General features: G+C 29.3%; 1 protein-coding gene across 7 annotated transcripts in view; it reads left to right on the plus strand.

The window, feature by feature from the left end:
• Hmgcl (hydroxymethylglutaryl-CoA lyase) overlaps window positions 1-23940 on the plus strand; it is a 100375-nt gene that overhangs the window by 56173 nt on the left and 20262 nt on the right. For 6 of the 7 annotated variants that reach the window (XR_012755175.1, XR_012755171.1, XM_075356530.1 and 3 more), the window contains 2 exons: window positions 17598-17761; window positions 19364-19487. Coding sequence is in view for 5 of the 7 variants with exons in the window: in XM_075356530.1 (XP_075212645.1) it covers window positions 17598-17761; window positions 19364-19487 (288 nt within the window). In the remaining 2 variants the exon portion in view is untranslated. Of the gene's footprint in view, window positions 1-14672; window positions 14718-17597; window positions 17762-19363; window positions 19488-23940 lie in introns of those variants that run through there. The other variant, XM_075356536.1, reaches the window with a different exon arrangement.

Raw genomic sequence — 23940 nt, forward strand, 5'->3', positions numbered from 1 at the left:
ATATATATATATATGTACATATAAACTTTTGAACTGACGGTGGTTTTGGAGTCTGGGGGATGTGAAACACAAAGATATGTCGAAATTTTCCGGAAGTCGAATCATGGTACCCATTACAATACGTAGCTTTCTTATGAAATCTACCTAAAATGCTTGTGCCAGTGCCACATGCCACTATTATACATACTTAGGCTACACAATAATCATATATTTTAGTCAACGGTTATTTGTGTACGATAGATAATACATTTTACACGACATATAAAATCCATGGAAGCAATCAAATATAATGAAATAGATTTATCTAAACACATGTCAATATGGAACTCACCGAGGTTGAAGAATGAAACTGGCACTGATGAATCCACATTCTTTGAAGGAATTTGAATAAAAATTAAATGTAGTTGTCTCAAACGTTCAAATCAGAACTCTACTGTAGTTTATTATTGTTTTAAAGAATCACTATTTAAAAAGAGTACTGGTAGTTAAATTAATATAGTATTTATTATGTACGTAGCCTACGGTATATTATGTTACTACATTCGGAAATTTCAGCATTCACAATGCAATGTACAAACAAAGTTACTTTTTCATTAGTTCATTTAACGCATCTGCAGTTGGAGTGTAGTTGCTATGTACGTTGAGAAGTGCTAATCCATTCAAACGTGTATTTTCAGTAGAATTACGCAAATATGTTATTAGACGGCATAATGTTGAGAAACATCGTTCTTTGTACATGTGGACATTGCGAATGCGACTAGTATTTCTAATAAAGTGAATATATTTGGCATTTTGTTGGGTTTGTATGTACAAACCCAACAGAACTTTACTTCCGTGTCTCTACTTTTATTCCATTTCTGAATATCTCCATGTCCCAACTAGATTCGCGTTTCTTGAAACACAAGAAAATATTGAAAGGCTTTAGTGGCTTCTACCTACAAACCCAGACCTTCTGCTCCTGCCGTTTCAAGTGTGTGCTTTCACTTTACTCACAGAATACTACGCCAGTGACGTAAGAAGCGGTTGCCAGGAAGACCTGAATAATGAATTAAAATTATGGTACAGAAAAATTGCACGTCTTGAGAAGGGAAACCAACCGAAAACGGCCGTAGATGGGTTAACTAATAGTTAACCACAAAGCAGACAAACCAGAAAGCACAAACTTTGTTGGGACATGGAGATATTCAGAAATGGAATAAAAGTAGAGACACGGAAGTAAAGTTCTGGCGTCACTGGACGTATCGGTCTTTCACGATAACATACGAGTATATATAACTACTTTAAACAGTAAAGAAAACGTAAATAAATAAAATTTGACTATTTTTCCTTTTTAGGAAACAATAATAATTTATTTTCTAATTTACATGAATTATTACTTTTTTCAATTTTACAGATATATATGTTTCACAATAATTTTTTTGTAATATAATTAATAATAGTTTTTTCTATGTTTTAGAAAGAAAATTTTGATTTATCACAATCATAGCCAACTCTTATCGCGCAATAAATTTGTAAAAATTACATCATTTGTAAAGAACTTCATAAAACTGTAATATATTAAACAATAACCAGATATTACTGAAATTATTACCCATAAAATTTACTACTTATTTACTCGTATTATAATATTATCTCTTTGAAGTAAAGTAATAAATAGTATTTTATCTACTTCAAAATAGGAATCTCGATTCAACTCTTAGATGTTTAATCCCCTTACTCATTATCAAATTCACCTATTTCGACAATTCTTTTTGTTTTTTTAAGAGACTAAAACTACTTCTAGAGGGCTTTGCTAAATAAATCGTTGGTTAGTATTACATTAAATAGTGTAATGATAAATAAGTTTTTGTTTATTTACATACGGGCGGATTTTTTTTTGCGCTTACGTTGGATTGCCGATGTTCAATTTGTGGTACTGTATACTTCTGTAGTATGTCTAGATAACTAGCGCTGGTAACCATTGACTCAACCGATCGGATTAGTCTAGTGATGAACTCGTCATCGCAAATCAGCTGATTTCGAAGTTGAGAGTTTTAAGGTTCAAATCCTAGTAAAGGCAGTTAGTTACTTTTATACGGATTTGAATACTAGATCGTGGATACCGGTGTTATTTAGTGGTTTTTTTCCGCCGAGATACGGAGAAATACCATTTACTTACCCCCCCCCCCCCCTCACTAATGGGAGTGTCGGTCTCGCACGGGTTCGGCTAGATGTTATTAAGAGCCTATGTACGCCCGCACCTTACCGAATAAAACTCCTTTGATTCTTTGGTGGTTGGGTTTCAATTAACCACACGTCTCAGAAACGGTCAACCTGAGACTTTACAATACTAAACTTCATTTACATTCATACATATCATTCTCTGAATTAATATACAGCGGTTCTGACGGCTAAATAGACAAAAGAGAGTAACCATTGGCTCGGCGAAGAAGAATGGTCCGATCACATTATAAGTAGTCAAAGCAACCAAACGTTAACTTTTTTGGGCTGTCACATAGAGCTTGTTGAATGTTGGTATGAGGGTTGTCGCTATCCCAAATCCGAAAAGATTACTTTTTCTAAAAAGGGATTATCTCCATTTACTTCATCAAGAATGTCCACGGCAAAATTGTAACGGCGTGATTTGTTATCATCACAATTGCATGCACCAACTGAATTTTGTATGTATGAAGTCTTAGGCGCTTCTGTAGAATTGTCGATTGCTGTATTTCCAGGTCTAAACTCACGACGACTCGACTTACCCGGACTTCTCTGAAAAGTTTCTCTTACTCGATTCACAACTTCCTCGGTGATGGGAGGTCTGCCAGCAGCACCTTTTTTTTATGTATAACATTTCTTGTTTCCTTAAACTACCGATACCAACGTTTGATAGTTTTCTATTAGGAGGATCACGGCCGGTACTCTAAGCGGAAACATCTACGAACAGTAATAACAGATTTGCTTTCGTGAAAGCATAATACGTACATTGCTCTCCTATACGATAGCCATTGGTCAACTAACGGTCCCTCCTGTCGGTTACATCGCGCCGCGTGTTCATTCAAGGTCATCTGTAACTCGTAGTGCCAACAATAATGTTTGAAAAAATCAAGCGCGCTACATCGCTTTGTTCGTTTTTTATTAATCCCTAAAATGCGCTGAATAATTTATGTCGCCTTTATAATTTAATAACAGTTGCTTTTAAATTGAAATACTCAAATACAGAGAGATCCAGAAGTCGCGCGCATTAATATTTAAAGATTTATTTGTATTCACAACACATGCTCAAAATGGCTGCCCTGTCTGAGCACTTGCATATAAAATCTGAGAGTGCGCTGACAGTTTCTTCAAGCTTTTTGTAGGAGACCGCTGCATCGCATTTTTATCCTTAGGCAGTTTACCATCAATTAAAATGTCTCCCGGTTCTCTTCTTGTCTGCAACTGATTCATATTCTCTAAAACGGTGGATTAATCTCGTTACGGTCAGATTGTTAGGCACTGTCGCATTTATGTTAGTATATTTATTTATTATATTTCCCACGAAATTCATCTATACATGTGTTTAAGAACGACTGGAAAAATAATGTTCAACAATGAAAACTCGTTGCTCTTGGAAAAACGACACGTTTACCAAGCAATAAACAAAACGCTACCGCGTCGTGTGATTAATGCACCACACAATGGCGTCTAGGTTTGTTGTTCAGTCTCAGGAATGATCGATCTGAGATTGTATTAGACTACTATTCAGACGGAATACCTGTAGAATTACTGCGCAGTGCTGGTGAGGAAGCGATTGATAGATTATACAAACTGGTGTGTAATATTTATGAATAAGGGGAATTTCCGTCAGACTTCAAAAAAAGTGTTATAGTCATGATACCAAAGAAAGCAGGGGCAGATAAATGTGAAGAATACAGAACAATTAGTTTAACTAGTCATGCATCAAAAATCTTAACTAGGATTCTATACAGAAGAATTGAGAGGAGAGTGGAAGAAGTGTTAGGAGAAGACCAATTTGGTTTCAGGAAAAGTATAGGGACAAGGGAAGCAATTTTAGGCCTCAGATTAATAGTAGAAGGAAGATTAAAGAAAAACAAACCAACATACTTGGCGTTTATAGACCTAGAAAAAGGCATTCGATAACGTAGACCGGAATAAAATGTTCAGCATTTAAAAAAAATTGGGGTTCAAACACAGAGATAGAAGAATAATTGCTAACATGGACAGGAACCAAACAGCAACAGTAACAATTTAAGAACATAAGAAAGGGAGTCCGACAAGGATGTTCCCTATCTCCGTTACTTTTTAATCTTTACATGGAATTAGCAGTTAATGATGTTAAAGAACAATTTAAATTCGGAGTAACAGTACAAGGTGAAAAGATAAAGATGCTACGATTTGCTGATGATATAGTAATTCTAGCCGAGAGTAAAAAGGATTTAGAAGAAACAATGAACGGCATAGATGAAGTCCTACGCAAGAACTATCGCATGAAAATAAACAAGTACAATACAAAAGTAATGAGATGTATTAGAAATAACAAAGATGGACCAATGAATGTGAAAATAGGAGGAGAAAAGATTATGGAGGTAGAAGAATTTTGTTATTTGGGAAGTAGAATTACTAAAGATGGACGAAGCAGGAGCGATATAAAATGCCAAATAACACAAGCGAAACCATCCTTCAGTCAGAAATATATTTTGTTTACATCAAAAATTAATTTAAATATCAGGAAAAAATTTTTGAAAGTATATGTTTGGAGTGTCGCTTTATATGGAAGTGAAGCTTGGACAATCTGAGTATCTGAGAAGAAAAGATTAGAAGCTTTTGAAATGTGGTGCTATAGGAGAATGTTATAAATCAGATGGGTGGATAAAGTGACAAATGAAGAGGTATTGCGGCAAATAGATGAAGAAAGAAGCATTTGGAAAAATATAGCTAAAAGAAGAGACAGACTTATGAGCCACATACTAAGGCATCCTGGAATAGTCGCTTTAATATTGGAAGGACAGGTAGAAGGAAAAAATTGTATAGGCAGGCCACGTCTGGAATATGTAAAACAAATTGTTAGGGATGTAGGATGTAGAGGGTATACTGAAATGAAACGACTATCACTAGATAGGGAATCTTGGAGAACTGCATCAAACCAGTCAAATGACTGGTTTGATGCAGTCAAAAAAAAAGAAGACAAAAAAAAAATACTATTCATACACGTCATCCCGATTCATTCTCTGAAGTAATACCTTACGGTCATTCTGGAGGCTAAACAGAAAAAGAAAGTTTTGTTGTTATTAACCGATGGTGCTCCCTTGCGGTAGTCGATAGAACTTTTCCAACTATACTACTGTTTATAGACTCCTTAATTTTGATGTGCGCGACTTTTGGGTCTAGTAGCTTGTACGACTACTGCGTATTCTTACTTGTATTCATTTCATCATGGACGTGTAGCAGTTGTTTGTTAAACCCTTAACTGTGATTTTTCCTCTCGACATAGATTAATGGTTTGTTAAAAAATTCTTTAATAACGTTTAAAATAAATTTGTTTGCAAATATGTTTAATTAAAACAACCGCAATTACAATATTATTAGATAGCATATTGTGTAGTCTAATATCAACCACATTCTGATTATTAAAAAGAAAACAAAAATAATTTATTGAACTAAAAATAACTGTAATTGGTTATGTAATGTGGTCGGTATAAGATTTATTTCTTTTCTTTTAAAAGTTTTTTTTTTTTATTAACTGATTTAATTACATTTTCCTGTTTCATTTTAATCATTATAAAAACAGCTAAAAAGAAATGATATGTTTTTGTTTTGTTTTTTCTTATATATACTCGTGACAACGCATTCATTTATTGTATTTAGTAGTCTGTTGTAGGCGTAGTCATTTACCTTCACATGTATCCTGCAACCGTCTTTTTTTACTGCATAAGTCTAATATATGCTGTAATTATTAAATTAAATTCGAAATAATTGGTGTGTATTTCCAATCTTTTATCGATGTTAGTAATACAATCCAAATTGTATTAAATGTTCTACTACAATTACAACTAAAAATTAATACAAAACAATTCATTTATTCTTAAAATTCATTTAACTTATTTCATAATTACAATTCTTTATATTAATATTTTTTTAAGTTTTATTTAACGTGGCTTTATATCTTAGTAGCGCTTTATTATTAAATCTACTTGAAGTAATCGTTGCTAAGTACGAGGTCGTTCAGAAAGTAACCGAACTTTATTTTAAAAAAATTTTGTTATTAATTTTACAGATGGTCCTTGTCCCCCTTCAAACTACTCCCCTCCTATATTCCCACATTTTTCTCAGCGGTGTTTCCACGAAGCAGTCCTGCATAGCTTCATTTGTCTTTAAGGTCCGTGACGAATTTTCTTTAATATCATGAATAGTCTCAAAACGCCGTCCGTTCACGCCATTGATTTTAATTTCGGAAATAAAAAATCACAAGGAGCCAGTTCGGGCCTTAAATAGGGAGCCTGAGGGAGGACATTCATCTGATTTTTGGCACAAAACTGGCGAATTGTCAAATCTGAGTGTGCAGCCACACTGTCGTGGGAAAGGAACCATGAGTTGTCTTGCCACAACTCTGGTCTCTTTTTGCGCATTTTTTTTATTTAACCGATGTCTAACGCCTTGATAGTACGCGCAGTTCCTGTTTCATATCCAGGCAAGAATCCAAAATGCACAATTTCATTAAAATCGAAAAAAAAAGCAGGTAGCATCAGTTTGACGTTGGACCGAGACTGACCTGCGTTCTTGGGACGTGGAGATGCTTCGACAATCCATCGTGATGGTTGAACTCTTGTCTCATTGTCGTAGCCGTAAACTGTCTCCCGTTATGATCCTTTGCATAAATGTTTCATCGTCATCGGCTTGTTCAAGAAGTTGCTGACAAACGTCCACTCGTTCTTTCTGCTGTTCGGTCATCAAACAAGGAAAAACTTTGCTGCAACACGATGCATGTTCAATTTTTCAGTCAAAATGTCATTTTGACCGATTGTGATGCCAACCTCGTCTGCAAGATCTATGATAATCAACCGGCCATCGGCACGCATCAGATCGTTGATTTTCTGAACGTGGGTGTTATCAGTTGATGTCAAAGGCCTTCCTGGTTGAGGGTCATCTTCAATCGACTGACGCCCACTTTTAAATCTAAAAACCGTTCTTAACATTGCGTACGACCCACAGCAACATCTCCGTAAGCTTGTTTCAAAAGTTGAAACGTGTGTGAAATTTTTCCCCAATTTTAACGTAGTATCGTTGCTCCCAAAAACCGCTACTAACACTTAAACACGTTGCACTCAAATAACAATAACACGAAAACTAAACAAGTTATCCACAATTCAAAAACATGGGGTTACAGAGGAGGTTATGCGAAACACAATGCTGCCAACCACACCTTCACTAAATATCTCCGTTGGCTAGTAATTAAAAATGTTCGGTTATTTTCTGAACAGACCTCGTATTATCGTATTATAAATTCTTTTAGAAAAACGTTTTTTTTTTTTTTTTTACTATCATATGTTTTATGAATTATTATTTAGTAAAATTATTACAAAAAACTGTTGTAACATTTAGTTGTGCACCTCCCTTTTTGACTGTAATCGACTGAACCAAAGGTCTCCAAAAAAGCCCAAAATCCTAATTCTTTAAGATTTTGGGCTTTTTCTTAACTGCAGTAATAAGCCCTCATTGAGAGCTTTTCAGCAATATGTCATAAGTGGTACTTAGTTTCATTGGTTCCAGGGTTAGCCAAATGAAATTTTAATTAATGAAATATTTTGATTTTATAGCGGAAGGCACATCGGTTCGAATCAGACTCCATCTTCTTTTTTTTTAACTTTTTTTAAATTTATATATATAGATTTATTAATGATTATTAACCCTTGATTGTAAAAAAAAATTTACAATAAATAATTATACAATAATAACAATTTAAAAAAAATATGAAAAACATAATTGAAAGTTATTAGTGAAATAAAATTGTACGTACTTTTAAAAATGTGTATATGTAATTTAATAGGCATTATTACATACGTGTATATGTAATAAATTTGGTGAAATATCTGATTATTTAATATTAGTTGAAAATTATAATTTAAAATCTTATTATTTTTGTACTTTCTAGTTTAATTTCTGTTTAATTTTATTTACGCTAAAGTTAACTACAGAGTGACTGAAAAATAGACCTTCACAATAACAACATATACAATGAGGCATGTACATGCCCGAAATAAATTGTAAAAATTCTTATGTTTTAGTTCATTACTCTTCTGATATTGTCAGACAACATTCTCCTAAGTCGTTATTGATCATCATTTCGTTTATTTTTTTTTTTTTTGTTGCCTATCATTTAATTTCTTTTTAGTTTGATATAACTCTTCTGATCTTAATTTGTGTACACGTTTTCTAGTTTTCAAATTTTCTCTCCTTATATTTATCATCACCCTCTTAATCTTTTTATTCTTTTCTTGGTTGTAAGTTTTCTTCCTTTTATATATATCATCTCTTAATGTTATTCTTTTTTTGTTTGCAACATTTTCTTCTTTTTTTCATTTTCCTTTTTTTAATTTAAATATATTGATTTATTAATAATTATTAATCTCTGATTGTAAATAAAAATTACAATAAATAATAATTCAATAATAACAATAAAAAAAAAAGAAAAAACAGAAGTTATTAGTGAAATAACATTTTTATATACTTTTGTAAACGTGTATATGTAATTTAATACGCGTACAAGGAAGTCATGGTTTCCACATCAGATTTTTTTTATAACTGTATGTTTAAAAAAAAGAAAGAAAAGAAAAAAGATTCATAAAAACTGGTTTAGTAATACTTGTTGAATGACGAAGTTTACATGTATCACAAATGGATAAGTTTTTCAGAATTGTATAATTTTTTCGTTTTTTGAAAAATTAACATTTGATACCACTGTTTTGTAGTTATATGATCTCTATAAAAAGAAAAAAAAAAAGAAAGAAGATTCATCGAAATCTGTGCAGTAGTTTTTGTGTGATTGAGTAATAACCAAAACAAACTTTCATATTTATGTATTATTATGTGATATAATATAATAAATAGGATAAAGAATTTGGCTTATATTCTTAATGTTTTACAGTCTAATTTTATTATTAAAATTTAACGCATTTGGTATGTTGTAAAATAATGGTAAAATATAGTGGGAATGTTTATTCACGTAAAAAGTTAGCATTAGATAATCTCATAAGCAAAATGGTGATTGTAATTTTTTTTTTAAATTTGTCCCTTTTTTTGGCCTAATTTTTTTGTAGATATAAAAAAAATGCAAGTTAAAGAAAAAATTCATATGAAGTTCTAAAGAAATTTTTTTGGGAATGAAAACAATAGAATTTAAACTTTGAACTCCTGTTGAGAAATTTTTGCTGCTGGTGTACATGGTGTAATTAAATAATAACAGTTTTATATTGTGGGGGGAATAGGCTATAATAACTATGAGTACGTACTTTCTTTCTCATCACATTTTTGTAAATTATGTAATTTTATTTAATTTCTGAATATTTAAAAAAAACTATATATTAAAAGAAATACTTTTTCTCATGAAAGTAATTCACCTGCCCTCCTTTTCTGGTGACAATCACATCATTGTAGTTGTGTTATTAGCATAATTGTTTCATTTCTCTTTCTTGTCACAGTATAAGATGAATAGCCGGCCTTGATAGCGCGAATGGTACCATCTCGGCCTTTCATTTGGAGGTCCTGGTTTCAATTCCCGGTCAGGTATGGCATTTTTACATGCTACAAGATTGTCATTTCATCTCATCCTCTGAAGCTATACCTAATGGTGGTCCTGGAATCTAAAAAAATCAGAAAATTTTACTTAGTATTTCCTAAGTTTTCATATTTCAAAATATGACCGCTATAAATTTTTTTTTAAATTTATGATAAAGATAATTAATTTTTAACTTTCAAACTCATCAGTTGTAAAGACTGTGTAGTTAAACATTGGATCTTGATTTTTTTTTTTGCATGAATTGCTTTTTTTTTATTATAATATAATATAGTAATTCTTATTCGCTAATTTATAATGTGCTCACCAATTGTTAGTTTGAATCTGCTTGCTTTCTGCTGCGTTTACTTTCACTTTTGAGTTAACTCAGATTTACATGACATGCACTACTTCTTCCTTTAATGTTAGTTTATTATTTTTTTTTCTTTATCTGTTCACCTAGTATTGTGTCTCCTATGAACTACTTGCCCATTTTATGTTTAAGTAGTTTATTTATCAGAAATCTTTTGTTTATTTATTTTTTATATATTCATATTTTTTTTAAGTTTATTCTCATGAAAAATTAAATTATATGCCCTTTTACTAACAGAAATGGATGCAGAGAAGATTGAAAAAGTTCCAGATTGCGACAGGGTGACAGTTTAGGAGGCATTTGTTGATTACATATTTCTGATGTATTCATTAAAAACATATATTTTACACTTTAGTTATGGTTTAAATTTTAAATTGTAAAATTCTCACATCCATACTTATTCTCAAACTTCAGGTTACGCAACAACCCTAACCAAAGTGGTGGCCATTTAATGCTTTTCATAGCTAGTTTGAAATGTGATCTATACTAACTCTTAAATAATTAGGAAACTACTTTATGTGTTTGCGTGCGTGTGTGTCAAAACTAATTGCAATGGACAAATTATAACAAACTTTGGTAATGAAAAATGGTTCCTACATGTACATTTAATGAGATATGATTTTCCTAAAAAATAAGTTTAATTAAGTCTCCTATAGGTATCATGTATGAATAATTCTTATTTTGTGTTTGTTTATCAGAAATCGAAATTTCCTTTTAAATTTTTGTTCTTGGTTTTTGGTTCCTGGCTATGTCATGCCACAGCGTTAATTTACAGTAGAGCGAAGGACGATGATTTATCGCTTTCTTCAACAGACCGTAAGGAAACCTGATTTGGATATAAGTATGGATAAGAGAAATTTGAAAGCTAAAAATTTATAGCGCAGCTATAATGTAAAATTTTTTTTTTATGAATACGGTAGAAATTATCTGCAGTAGAGATTATTTTCAAACCATTTAACGCCTCCTCAGCTGTAATCTTATCGCAATTGGAACTTTTCAAATCTGGACCAAATAGAAATAGTCTAAAGGAGCAAGATAAGAGAAGTAATCAACCCACTGGGTTGGTCTAGTGGTGAATGCGTCTTCGCAAATCAGCAGATTTGGAAGTCGAGAGTTCCAGCGTTCAAGTTCTAGTAAAGACAGTTATTTTTATAGGGATTTGTATACTAGATCGTGGGTACTGATGTTCTATGGTGGTTGGGTTTCAATTAACATACATCTCAGAAATGGTCAACCTGAGACTGTGCAAGACTATATTTCACTTACACTTATACATATCATGTTCATTCATCCTCTGAAGTTATACCTGAAGGTAATTCATTTGTTCATCAGGTAGAAATTTCTGAATGTAAGTGAAGAAAAAATTAAAGAAGTTATATTTGTTGGTCCTCAAATAAGAGAGATGGTCAAATATGATGTATTTAACTCAGTGTTAAATAATGCAGAAAGTGCAGCTTGGGCTTCATTTAAAGATGTTTGCCAAACCTTTTCTTGGCAAACAAAAATCCAACAATTATCACGATATTGTTAATCAGCTTCTTACTTCATACAGAGCTATGGGATGCAATATGCTTTTGAAAATACATTTCCTCTACTCACTAGATTTTTTCCCGGACAATCTCAGAGACGTAAGTGACGAACATGGTGAATGTTTCCACCTAGACATTTTGGTGATGGAAAGCCACTAAAAAGGGAAATGGAATACTAAGATGGTAACCGATTACTGTTGGACATTAATTTGGGATGTGTAAAAGCTATATAGTTTGGCTATTGTAAAAGAAAAGCATCAGTGAAATCATTCAAACACAAGTATGGCCATGCAAAATTATAAATTTTACAGATTTTAACTATATTTTCCCTTACTTATTTTTGAAGCGTAATGTATTAAAAACCAAGGGTGATAGAAAAATTGTATTTATAGATCTGTAATGTATGTAAAAAAGCAATTCAAGAAATGGTATCGCACTGAGAAACATTAAAAAAATTTTTTTTGTCTGTCAGTGTAATGTCTGTATAAATTATTGTATTAGAAAAATAAAAATAATAGGTTCGTATCATCAGAAGAAATTAATATGAAGGGAGCAATTCTACTAGAGATTATAAATACTTAGAGATCTATCAATATTAAGAAATTTGTTCAAAATACTTTGGAATTAACTTTTTGATGATATTCAGTTTCTCTTTCTCTTTTTGATTCCTGAAACTCTCTTAAGATAAGCGTTCCTGCACTGTATTGTGTTTAACTTTAACTCAGATAGTAATAAATGAATCAGTATTGCTGTTTATCGAAAATAAAACGTTTTGACTACAGTTCAATAGAAAGGTACAAGCTTATGTAGTAATGCAAAATAAACAATGTATATGTGTCCTTGTACAAGATAATTGTGACAAAATTCTTGTAATGATAAATTAGCCAATAACCTGTTTCAGTTGCTTTATTAATTTTATGTTTTCTGTTTGTTTAATTATTTTAGAAAAGAAAGGAATTTTTTTTTAATTTTATTTTATTAGTGTAGTATTATTGTTTCTTTGCTTTTAAAATAAGGAAATACGGGATAAGTCAGTAATGTTTTGTAATAAAGTAAACAAAGCATTTTAGACATATTACAAAATCATTAATTAATTAATTCAGATTTATAATGTGTTGGTAACATAATTATCAAGTTTTAATTACTATTAAATATTATGTAACTAGTTTTCCCCATTGAATAATTAACAGAACATATAATTCAAAAAACAAAAACTAAATGCCCAATTTATATTGTTAGCACTTCCAAACAATTAATTACTAATTGATAAAGTAATTAAAGGAAACCCAAAGAAATTGTGTATGTGTATAAAAACACCAATTATTTTTATTTTAACATATATTGTTAGTTTTTATCTGATTACCAAAGAAAAGGAGAATGTGTTACAGTGTTAATATATGTGGCCCTTTAATAATTTAATAATAGAAATTTAATAATACATGAAATAGGTATGAAATGATTTATTTCAATCGTTGAAAAATATAAAAATTGTTCTAAACTCATCTAGTTTAGTATCAAAACTAATAGAGTTTGTAACTTCTTAAGTACTTGAAAAGTGATTATGGTTAAATAAAAATGGGGTCTTTTCTGTTTTCCCCCACAGTGTATTTTTATGTTATGTATTACATATTAGTATTTCATCTCTAAAGGTCAATACTAAAGCTCTATAGGCACAAATTATTGGGTATTTTTTTTGGAATCTGACAGCCACTTTTTTTCAGCTTTTTCTTCCAAATCTGTGGATATTTGAAGGTATTCGCAGAGAAATGATAAATATAATCTAATTAAACTTAACCTACACTCACTAGTTGAGGTTAGCAAGCCTTCAATTCAACGTCTTTCTCCTTTGAATCAGTTTCCGTAACTAAACAAAACAACGATATCTTTATAGTGCAATAACTAGGCACAAACTGATTACAGGCAGCGGCACCAATGTCTAGTAATATTGTGCGATGTTGTTATAAGTAACCAGACATGTTTAAACACGAGCAATTATTAATATGTAATATGTAACATAAAAAAACCATTGTGGGGGAAAAGCAGAAAAGGCCCTAAAAATCATTAAAATATTAACTTTTTTTTTGAGTAGAGTACATCTTATTTAAGAAAAAACTGAAATCCTACATCCAATAGACAGTTTATTTTAATAAAAACTCTTTCAACAGTCAACAGTCTTTCAAAATAAATTTAGGTTATATTTTATTATTTTAAATTAACAGTTAATAATAATGTCATCAAAGAACACGTTTAATTTTTTTTAATATCTCTATTGATTACAACAGTTATTATTAATAGTACAAACTATTTCTACACAGATTCATATGTTTATAATTTTTCTTTATTTGTTTAGTTGCAATTCATTTATTCCTTGGAGAAGAAGATTTACAGTTTGTATGTAAATTTTCTTAGAAAAGACCGCCTTATGTAAATTCTGAAATATTAATATTATAATAAACAATTTTTATTATATGAGTTTTTATAAAAAATTATTATTCACTTTTATGTTTCTGGTAGGGTAATAAAAAATCGTTTTTGTTTACTCATTTGTATTTTATAGTTGATTTACATAAAATCATTGAATGTAGTAGTTACATATATTTAATTTTGTGTTTTATATTTAATTTTTCTCTTGCCCTTGAAATAATTACTTTTGAAGTATAAAATAAAATAAGTTTAATTTTTTCATACTACTTTACATATAAATATATTAATTTATTCTTATATGCTATTTAAATTTTAATTTATGTAAATTGTTTATTATGTATTTCATTTTGTGTATATAATTCTGTATTTTAGAATATATGCTTCAGTAGTTAACAGTTTATAATAATAAATAACATTTGTAGTCATATTCTTGAGAGCTGTTAAAATAAATCAGTTTATATTTTAATATACATGATAGTGATTTATTATATTTGTCCAGAAAAGCGCTGATTTTATTTATCTATTTTTAATATAAATTAGGTTGTGCGATAATTAATGTGTACTGTGATAATTGCTGTGTAGGTTGTGTAGGATACTGTACTTTTTTACCAGTATGTTTTTATATAATTTATTATTTTCTAAGGTATATTATTGAGGTTTTTGTTATAATTTATTATTTTTTTTAAACGCACATTTTATTAGAAAGAGATGTAATTTAGAAATAATCTGTAATTGTTATATTTCAAGAGGTTTTTAGATTGTAATGTGATACAACTTGCCTTTTTGCAGAACTAATTTTTTTCTGTTTATAGGTAGCTGTTTTGTTTTTTTTTTTACTTAAAATTTATTTTAAAAAAATGACCAGAGTGATTAATTACAATTTGGTTAATTGTGTGCTTTTTACCCCGCAGTGTGGTAATTGCACCAATTACCACATTCAGTTTGTGATAATTTAATGTGTGGTAATTGTGCCATTACACACATTCAAAAAGTCACAGAGAATTGTGTTGGCATTATTTTGATTAAAGATGTGAAGAAAATAGCTAATCTTTTAAATTAGTTTTATTAATATGGTCTAATTATTTTTATTAGGATATTGGGTGTAATGTGCATTAATTATTGTAATGTTAAGTTGAATATTTTTGCAATTTTGCTGTTATTGTGCTTTATAAATAATTCTAATGATTTTTTATTTAAAATGTTAACTTGATAAAGTGGTTGTGGAACAGGATTTTAAAATTATATAATCTAAGTTTATGACTTATTACATCGAATTGTGTTAACATTTTTTTTTATCACTCTTGGTAAATGATTATATTACATTTATTTGCAAATAATTATTAAATTGATAATTTAGAAAGAAAGCTGACAACAAAGTTGTTATACTTTTCTGGCATTGGTTATTTATTCTTATATAGTGGAAAAATAGTGTACATGAAAAGTTTAAAGATTTACAAAAAAATAATTAAACATTAAAACATTAAAAACATTTTTTTAAATTTGGTTAAAAAATATGCAATCAATAAAAAAATTTAAAAAAATCTTTTTTGATTTTTGGGGAAGGGTGAGAATTTGGGGACAAAATATTTTTAAAATTGTAAGATAAGCAGCTACGTGTGTACTGAGCTTAATATAAAGTGGAGTTATGTTTGCAACATTTTGAGAAAATCGATCTCAAAGAAACTGAGTATCCCACCTCCTGGCGATGTTGATCCCATTTTTTTTACCATCAAATTGCCCCAAATACAAAAGTCTCTTAGCTAGATTTCATAAAAATTAGTGTATCCAAACAAAAGTTATTAACCTTCAAACACGCCAACTCACGTGCATATGTCTGTACGTACGAATGAACATTACTTCCACTTCTTTTTTTTTGCTTTTTGGTGTCTGGGTCATGAAAAGGAATGCAGAAGATACCAATCCATATACTGTTTGTTTTTCAGTTAAGGCATATTTTCTTAATTGCTAGAGTTATGATTCCAGGAAAGAAAAATGATTCAGCTTGATCATCAAGTTAAATAATTAAATTTAAAAAAAAATCTTTATAAGCATTATCGAGTTCAAAATCCATTATTTACTACTGAATATTCTATAATAAGTATTGCAATGATTGTAGTAATAAATAATAGAATAATATTTTTTGTCTTATTATCCTGCATGAAGGTTATTTTTTATATTTGATTTTTTTTTTTTTAAACCGTTTATTTAATACTGTTTTTGATGATTTTCAAATATTTACATTTTTATACATTTGTTTCATGAAGATTAGTACTACTCTTTTTCATTAACAATTCTATAAACATATGTTCGTACATAATTTCCTCTAGTTAGAAACAGTAATCATAATCTTGTATGACATAAAAGGATGCATTAAATTTTTGTTTTATGATGTATTTAAAGCATCTGAGGTACCAGTCAATAGACAGAGTTTTCTTTGACAGTAATGTTCATTACACCACCAGTCCCATATTGAACAGTGTATAAAGATGTTACTGTAGAGTTGAGTATCACTTATGAGCTTGACATGTTGATAAACAATAATATATACAATTTGTCGGTGAAGAAGAAACCGAGAAACTGCTTCTCATTTTTCATACAGATTTGGCTTGGGTTGCGTTTTATATCTTGTATCTCTGCCATTTTCAGAAGTGTGTCTTGCGTTACTTCGTATAAATATTTGGTTGTAGAACCTAACAGACTAATTAGAATATCTCATCCTTCCTTCTGCAGTCAGGGAAAATAAGAAATTAAAAACTGATTTACGTTAAATTAGAGTTAATCAATTACTCCAAGTGGATTAGGGTTAATCAAGTGCTCAAGTGTTGTTAATTACTAGAAGATGATAATAAAGAATGTCCAAACATTTGTTAAGTAAGTAGCTTAATGGCCACAAAATTGACTCTTGTATTTTCATAAGATATCAAATAATAGCAAAATATGGTTATAGTAAATTCATGTTTATTTATCTGTTTGTAGTTTATGATTATTAGAATAAGATATACGTAAAAAATAATAACATTAATAAAGATATTTATTGCTTAAATAATAATTAAAACTTGCATAAAATTGTTTGCTACAGAAAAATTAAATATTTATAAAAGAATGTTATGTTCAGCTGTTAGTCTGTTTGTGATGAACAATTTTTAAATGTTAATACTTGTATATTGAAATTTTAATTAGAAAAGTTATTAATTCTGTAAAAATACATAATTGTAATTCATATTTACTGATTGTTATTAGAGAGCAATATTAAGATCTTTATTAATATATACATCTTTAGTTGTTACTGTGGTTGGTTGTTTTACTTTTCTATACCTTTAAAATTATTCGTTAACTTTTAATAATTCCGTATTTAATAGAACCATCCCAAAAATTAAATCTAAAATGAAAAATCGTTTAAAAAAATCAAACCAAGACTCTTTGCTTTTATATATACAGTATATACTCATATATATTTTTTATTTCTAGTAATTCTTGTAATTATTCTAATGAATTTGGGTTTTAATTTTCCTTTTTTTTACAGAATGGGACAGTAGAACATTCCAGATATCCACAAAAAGTGCGTGTAGTTGAAGTTAGTCCAAGAGATGGTTTACAGAATGAAAAGGAATGGATTCCTACCGAAATTAAAGTAGAATTAATCAACAGATTATCAAAAACTGGTTTAAAATGTATTGAAGCCACTAGGTAAACATAAATTAATGTAAATAATTACATAGTGAATCAAAACACATAATGTTGTTGTAAGTTTTATTTATATATATATATATATATATATATATATATATTGATGGCATATATACTAGCAAATTATTATTTTAATCTCAAGGTATTGACTGCTTGCTGAGTTCATTAGCCATGAAATTATATCTGTTATTAAAGATGATTTTAACCTTCAGCATTTTGTTTCTATTTCACACCCTTTTAATTTCAAGATTTTTTCATTGACAACTTTCTAGTCTTAAACCAAAAGCTTGTAGTGTACAGTTTACTGTCTTCCATGGAATGTAATATTATCTGTAGAATGAGGTCTACTAGTATTAATAAAGGTGCTATGATGTTTGTGCTGTTTTATTCACATTATATCTTGCTATGCCAGACAGTTGATCCTTTCAGTTCATATCTTATTTACGGTAGAAAATTCAAGGTGGTCTCAGGTTTTTTTTTATCTTTTTTCACATAATTTACAATTTCATTTCATTATTGAACATTTTCTTCAAAAAATAAAGAAAATTATAAATTTTTACTAACTTTAACCCAACTCAGTTTATGCTTACATGTATTATAAAAAAAAAAAAAGCTTATGAAGCAAAGTAATAAATATGTACAGTATTGAAAAATAACTATTATTATTACGTTATAGATGGTGTTACTTAAAAATGAAAGTGTGATTAAATATTTTGAGTCTATAAGGGCTTATGTACACATTTAAATGACCACTTAAATTTCTTCTTACACTTAAACGTCTTCTGAGTAGAAGTGAAAACAGCAGTTATATGGTTAACATGGCTGCTTATGTAGTCATTGTCCATTAAATTTGCCTCAGTAACCTGAGAAATTTGTTGTATTCATCTTGAAAAAATAATCAATTTTCTGGTTTTTAAGCTTAGAAACATGACGTTTATTTTAAAGCCTATATGTCGTAGAAATAGTGGGTTGGCACAGAGGGTTAATTCTTACCATACTGTGTAGTAGATTAGAAATTCAAGGTTGAACTGTATCAGTTACATTTTAGCCTGTTTGGTTTTAAAGTGTATTTGCCATAAAGTCACTTTCATCTGATTTATTTATCTTTGGTTGAGAGAAAAAGAATCCAATCTGTGCGCTTTCTATTTTTATTTTTAAGTCAAATTGTATAGTTTTATAAATAGTTGTACAATGGATGACAGTATCCTCTGTAACTCCAGTTAGAAATCCAGGATCTCCATTAGTAAGAAGTTCCAGTTTTTTTAATGGTGAAAGACCACCATATTGAGTTTCATAACTTTCTGACAAGAATTTGTTTGCCAATTTCATTTTCAAATCACAATTTTTTTTTTTTTTTTTACTTTGTTTTCCTTCGTTCATGAAACTCTAACATTATGATGAACATTCATAAATGTGATCTCAGGATGAATACTAAGGAATCCAAGCTTGGCCTCATCCTGACTTCAAAAAACCAAGCTGCTTCTTCAATCTTTACTCATAACTAAGATTTTTAAATGACTCCTTTTTATTTACGTTATTAAATTTTCTCTTTTCTTTTTTGTTGTTGCTATTAATACTAAATGTATTTTTATTTTTTCATAGCTTTGTATCTCCAAAAGCAATTCCACAAATGGCTGATCATACAGAAGTTTACTCAAAAATAGATAAAATTCCTGGGATCAGTTATCCAGTATTAGTACCAAATAAGAAAGGATTAGATGCTGCTGTAAGTATTTGTATATACTTTTTTTTTTTTTTTTAATTTTTATCCAAAAATAAGTAGATGATATTTTAAGTACAAAAAAGAAGGAAAAAATATTCAGATTTGGTGTATCTTTTAGTTTTATTATCAAATTGATTTGTTCTAAATAAAACATAGTTCATTATATTGTTTTTAATTTCAAGTTTTGCTTGTTATATACTATAACAAACTGGTCTGTCTTACTAAAAACATCAATTGTTTTTATAGTTGTTTTACCGGTTACTTGTTTGTCACAAAATGTAAACTAAATTATAATCTTTTTTTTTCATTTTTTTTCTATATATATATCTTGCTTAAGATGCCTTTTTATTTATAATTAACTTATAAATGTCCATTTTTAAGTGTATAGATTATTGTTACTAATAAGCTGGCTCTGCTGTGCCCACTTCCTCTGTGCTGAATAAGGCAACTGTGAGGAAGGTATGTAATAAAATCCTGTTTAATTGAAATTGTGTTTTCTGATCCCCTTTTAAATATGCAGAAGTTTAGGAAAATAAATTAAAAAGTGGTTACTTATTAAATATTTTTTACATAATGTATTAAAAAAATCATATAACTACATTTTCACATATTACTACACACTACCATTCAAGAAAACTATATATATATATTGACACCCAACTACTTTTATTTAAGTGGAATCAAAAGGAAGGAAGAGCGGTTATGAAAGTATTTTTTATCAATACTCTTGAATTTTTCAATAATCATTAAAGAAAATTTTTAGATTCCTGACAGTGCTGCAAACAAGAAATAACAGTAACAGTTTCCTTAATTCACTTAAATTCAAGAATACCTATATCTGATTTAACAATTAATGACTTTGTAAATTCCATGAAATAATTGTTTAATTTACCAGAGCAAAATACCCTGTTTCAAATGGCTGTTATTTTTATATGATTTTTTAAAACATCTTTAATAAGAATTTACTTTTTCAATAACTCTGGGAACGTTTTCTCCATTGACAGCTGTATAATGTTATCATGTGTTTTCCTTTCAGCACCTCTAATAAAATTGTTTTAAAGCAAAGCTAGTAACATGTGTCCTTGGCAAAATTAGTCCCTAAAACTGACTGTAACTGTTTAATCTTTTTGCAGTTAACCCAACTTTTGGTTAAGTGGGATTCTGTTTTATTAAAATTACAATTCAAACTATTATTATATCCTTTTTTATTTATGTTATTAGTATTAGTAAAGTAAGCATTAGTATTAGTAGAGTTGAGAAAAGCTATGAGTACCAAGGAAGACTTCTATGTATTATTCTACTGAGATATAAAATATATATTTTCTAAAATTTATATTTTATATCAAAGTTATAGCAATAAAGATTTAAATTTATTTCCCTTTTTATTATTTTTATTCATAATTAATTTTATATAATTTATTATTGTATTATACTTAATTATTGTTTCAACTATACATGACAACTCTCTGTAGGCTAGAAGCATTCCTTGTGTTTTTAGGCTTTTTAAAAATGAACATTCATGAAAATTGTTAGTTAATAAAAAATTAATTTTGTATGACCCAGATGTCCTTGGATACAATACTGTAAGTCTATTTGTTTGTCTGTGTTTGTGTTATTCATTCTTGAAGTAATTTTCTTACACCTGTTACATAGTAGCATGGCAAAATAATCTAAACACAGATGTTATTTAATAAAGAGTAACTTTATTTATAAAAAAAATCACACTTACAATTTGTGAATATCACGCTAGTAATAATTATGCCCTCTGTTATTCTCATCACTAAACTTACACAATTTGGCATCAATTTAACAAGTGTACTCCTTTTTTTTAATTTCTTCACCTTGAAAACGTACCAGTATTATTGCTTTAATGAGGTCAATTTTTGTGATACAATTCATTTGTTAGTCATTTTTTTAATTATTGTCCAAAGACTTTTAAATGGGTTTAAGTCTGGGGAGTTGCCTGGTCAAGTCAGCACCTTATTGCTTATTTCTTTAAAAACTTTTTCCACTTTTTTGGCGGTATGACATGGTGTCTAATCTTACTGGAACACTCAACCTTGTGGGAATGTGTTTTGAAGTTGTACTGGAACCCTTTCCTTCAGAATCGTTATATATCCATTACTTTTCAACATACCATTGCTATATATAAGTAATGAACGAGGGTTTTTAAATGTGAAACAACCCCAAAACAAATTTTTTTCTCAGTATGTTTAACTGATTGTTGGATATAAGCCGGTGATGTATTTTCATCTGATGCTTTTTTAGGGTGTGGAATCCTTTGCCCCTGAACATAAAAATGTAACTCGTCAGAAAACATAACAGTTTTTCAGTTTTCTTTGGTCCAGGTAGCTACTTTAACCCACAAGAGCCATTTTTGGCATATTACTGGTGCTAAAAGCTGCTTTTTAACTGGCTGATGAACTTTTCGTCCAAATGGAAGAAGTCAGCGTCTAACAGTTATCATATGTAAATCTGTTCCACAGCTGCTAATTTTGGCAGCTGTGGAACAGATTTAATTGAATATTAAATTTCCATATTTTTTACTAGTAACTGATCCTTTGTTGGTGTAACTTTTCTTTTTCGGCCACATTCTCCTTTACTTTAAGGTGAAAAAGAACCAGTTTCTTTAAATTGTTTTAAAATAGCATTCACTGTCCCAAGTCCAACACCACACTCAGAAACTGTTGTTTTGTCATACTAGTATGCTCAGAAAGAGAAACAATCTTCGAACGCTTTCTCTGAGTTATGTATATATTAAAGACACACAGAACAAAACGAGAAAATATGATTTTGTAATAAAAATTGAAATAAACTTTCACAAATACTGTAACTCAAAATTGCTAAATAACCAAAGAACAATAGCCTCACATTACATTTTCTTAAAGAATGGGTGAGATCAAGCAGTGTAGCTACAACATAAAAATAAATAAATTGCCTGTGTTTGGATTAACTTGCGTGCTACTATACATGTATATATATATATATATATATATATATATATATATACATGTGCTAAACTGACTTTTTGTGATCTAGATAGTGTTTTTCTCAATTATATTTTTCGATCATTCTAATTTTTTTTTTTGGAGTTAGTATTCTTTCTTTATTTATTATAGTGAAAATGTCTTCTTTCGACATACCTGTAAAATCATCACTTATGATATCTATACTAAGACCTTGAAGTTTCTAATTTTTATGTATCTACTCTTATTACATTTGACACAGATCTAGTTCTGTAATTAAATATTTCATTACACAAAGTGATTGAAAACTATATGACAATCTCTCGGAAACTGATTCTATAGCTAAAAATAGGAAAAAAGTTCATATAAACATAGGACATAGGTCTGAAAACATTTCATTAGCGAATTATGGCTAATGAAAGATTTAGCCTGGATTTTGGTTCCCCCAGGGAAATGGATACTTCCTGTAATTCTGGGATGGTAAATTAAAGGGTGAATTTAGTTGTTTTTTATAGTTTTTGATCTGAAAATATAAAAAAAATAGATTCAGAACTGTACTTCCATATTAGTTTTAAATATATCTGACATAAAACACAAAAATTGGAGGTAAAAATTAACACATTTTTGGGTTTAACGTAAGAAAACTTTGTTAAAATGGTTGTTTATTTTTTAGTTTTATTTTTTTTTTTCAATTAGAAATGTAGAAAATTTAATTCTGAATGATTCATGTAAATTAATTAAGAAAAGATTGAACAAAGGATATTGAAATTTAACTTTTAAAAAACAAAACAGACTGAATTGGGGAAAAAAATTAACAGCATGAATTAACTAAATTGTCCATAGGTTGAAAACAGCGTTTAACATAAAATGTAATTCAAATATGAAAACAACAGAAAAATTACATTAAAAATTAGTGAAGGCGTTATTTCCAACCAATGGACAAAATTAGTTATTTTGTGCTATTAACATTTTTTTTCACAATTCAGTCTGTTTTGTTTTTTAATAAAATTAAATATCAATATCCTGTATACAATTTTTTCTTAAGGAATTTACATGGACCTTTTCAGAATTAAATTTTCTACATTTCTAATTGAAAAAAATAGAACTTAATTAACCATTTAACAAAATATTTGTTATGTTAAACCCAAAAACATATTATTTTTTACCCCCAAGTTTTTGTATTTTATGTTAGTTATCTTTAAAAATAATGAAGGTACAGTTCTGTGACTCATTTCTTTTAATATTTTTAGCTCAAAAGCTACAAGAAACAAATTCACTCCTTAATTTACCTTCCCAGAATTTCATAAAGTCTTTATTTCCCCGGTATATCCGAAATCCAGGCTAAAAATTCACTAGCCGTAACTTGCTAACGAAGCATTTTCAGGCCTATATTTTTTATGAACTTTTTTACCATTTTTAATCATAGAATCAGCTCTTGGAAGATTGCCAATATAGTTTTGAATCATCCTCTATATAAAAAGTAGCAGTTG

The sequence above is a fragment of the Lycorma delicatula genome, chromosome 1 (genome assembly GCF_047948215.1).
Source record: "Lycorma delicatula isolate Av1 chromosome 1, ASM4794821v1, whole genome shotgun sequence".
NCBI classification, from domain to species: Eukaryota; Metazoa; Arthropoda; class Insecta; order Hemiptera; family Fulgoridae; genus Lycorma; species Lycorma delicatula.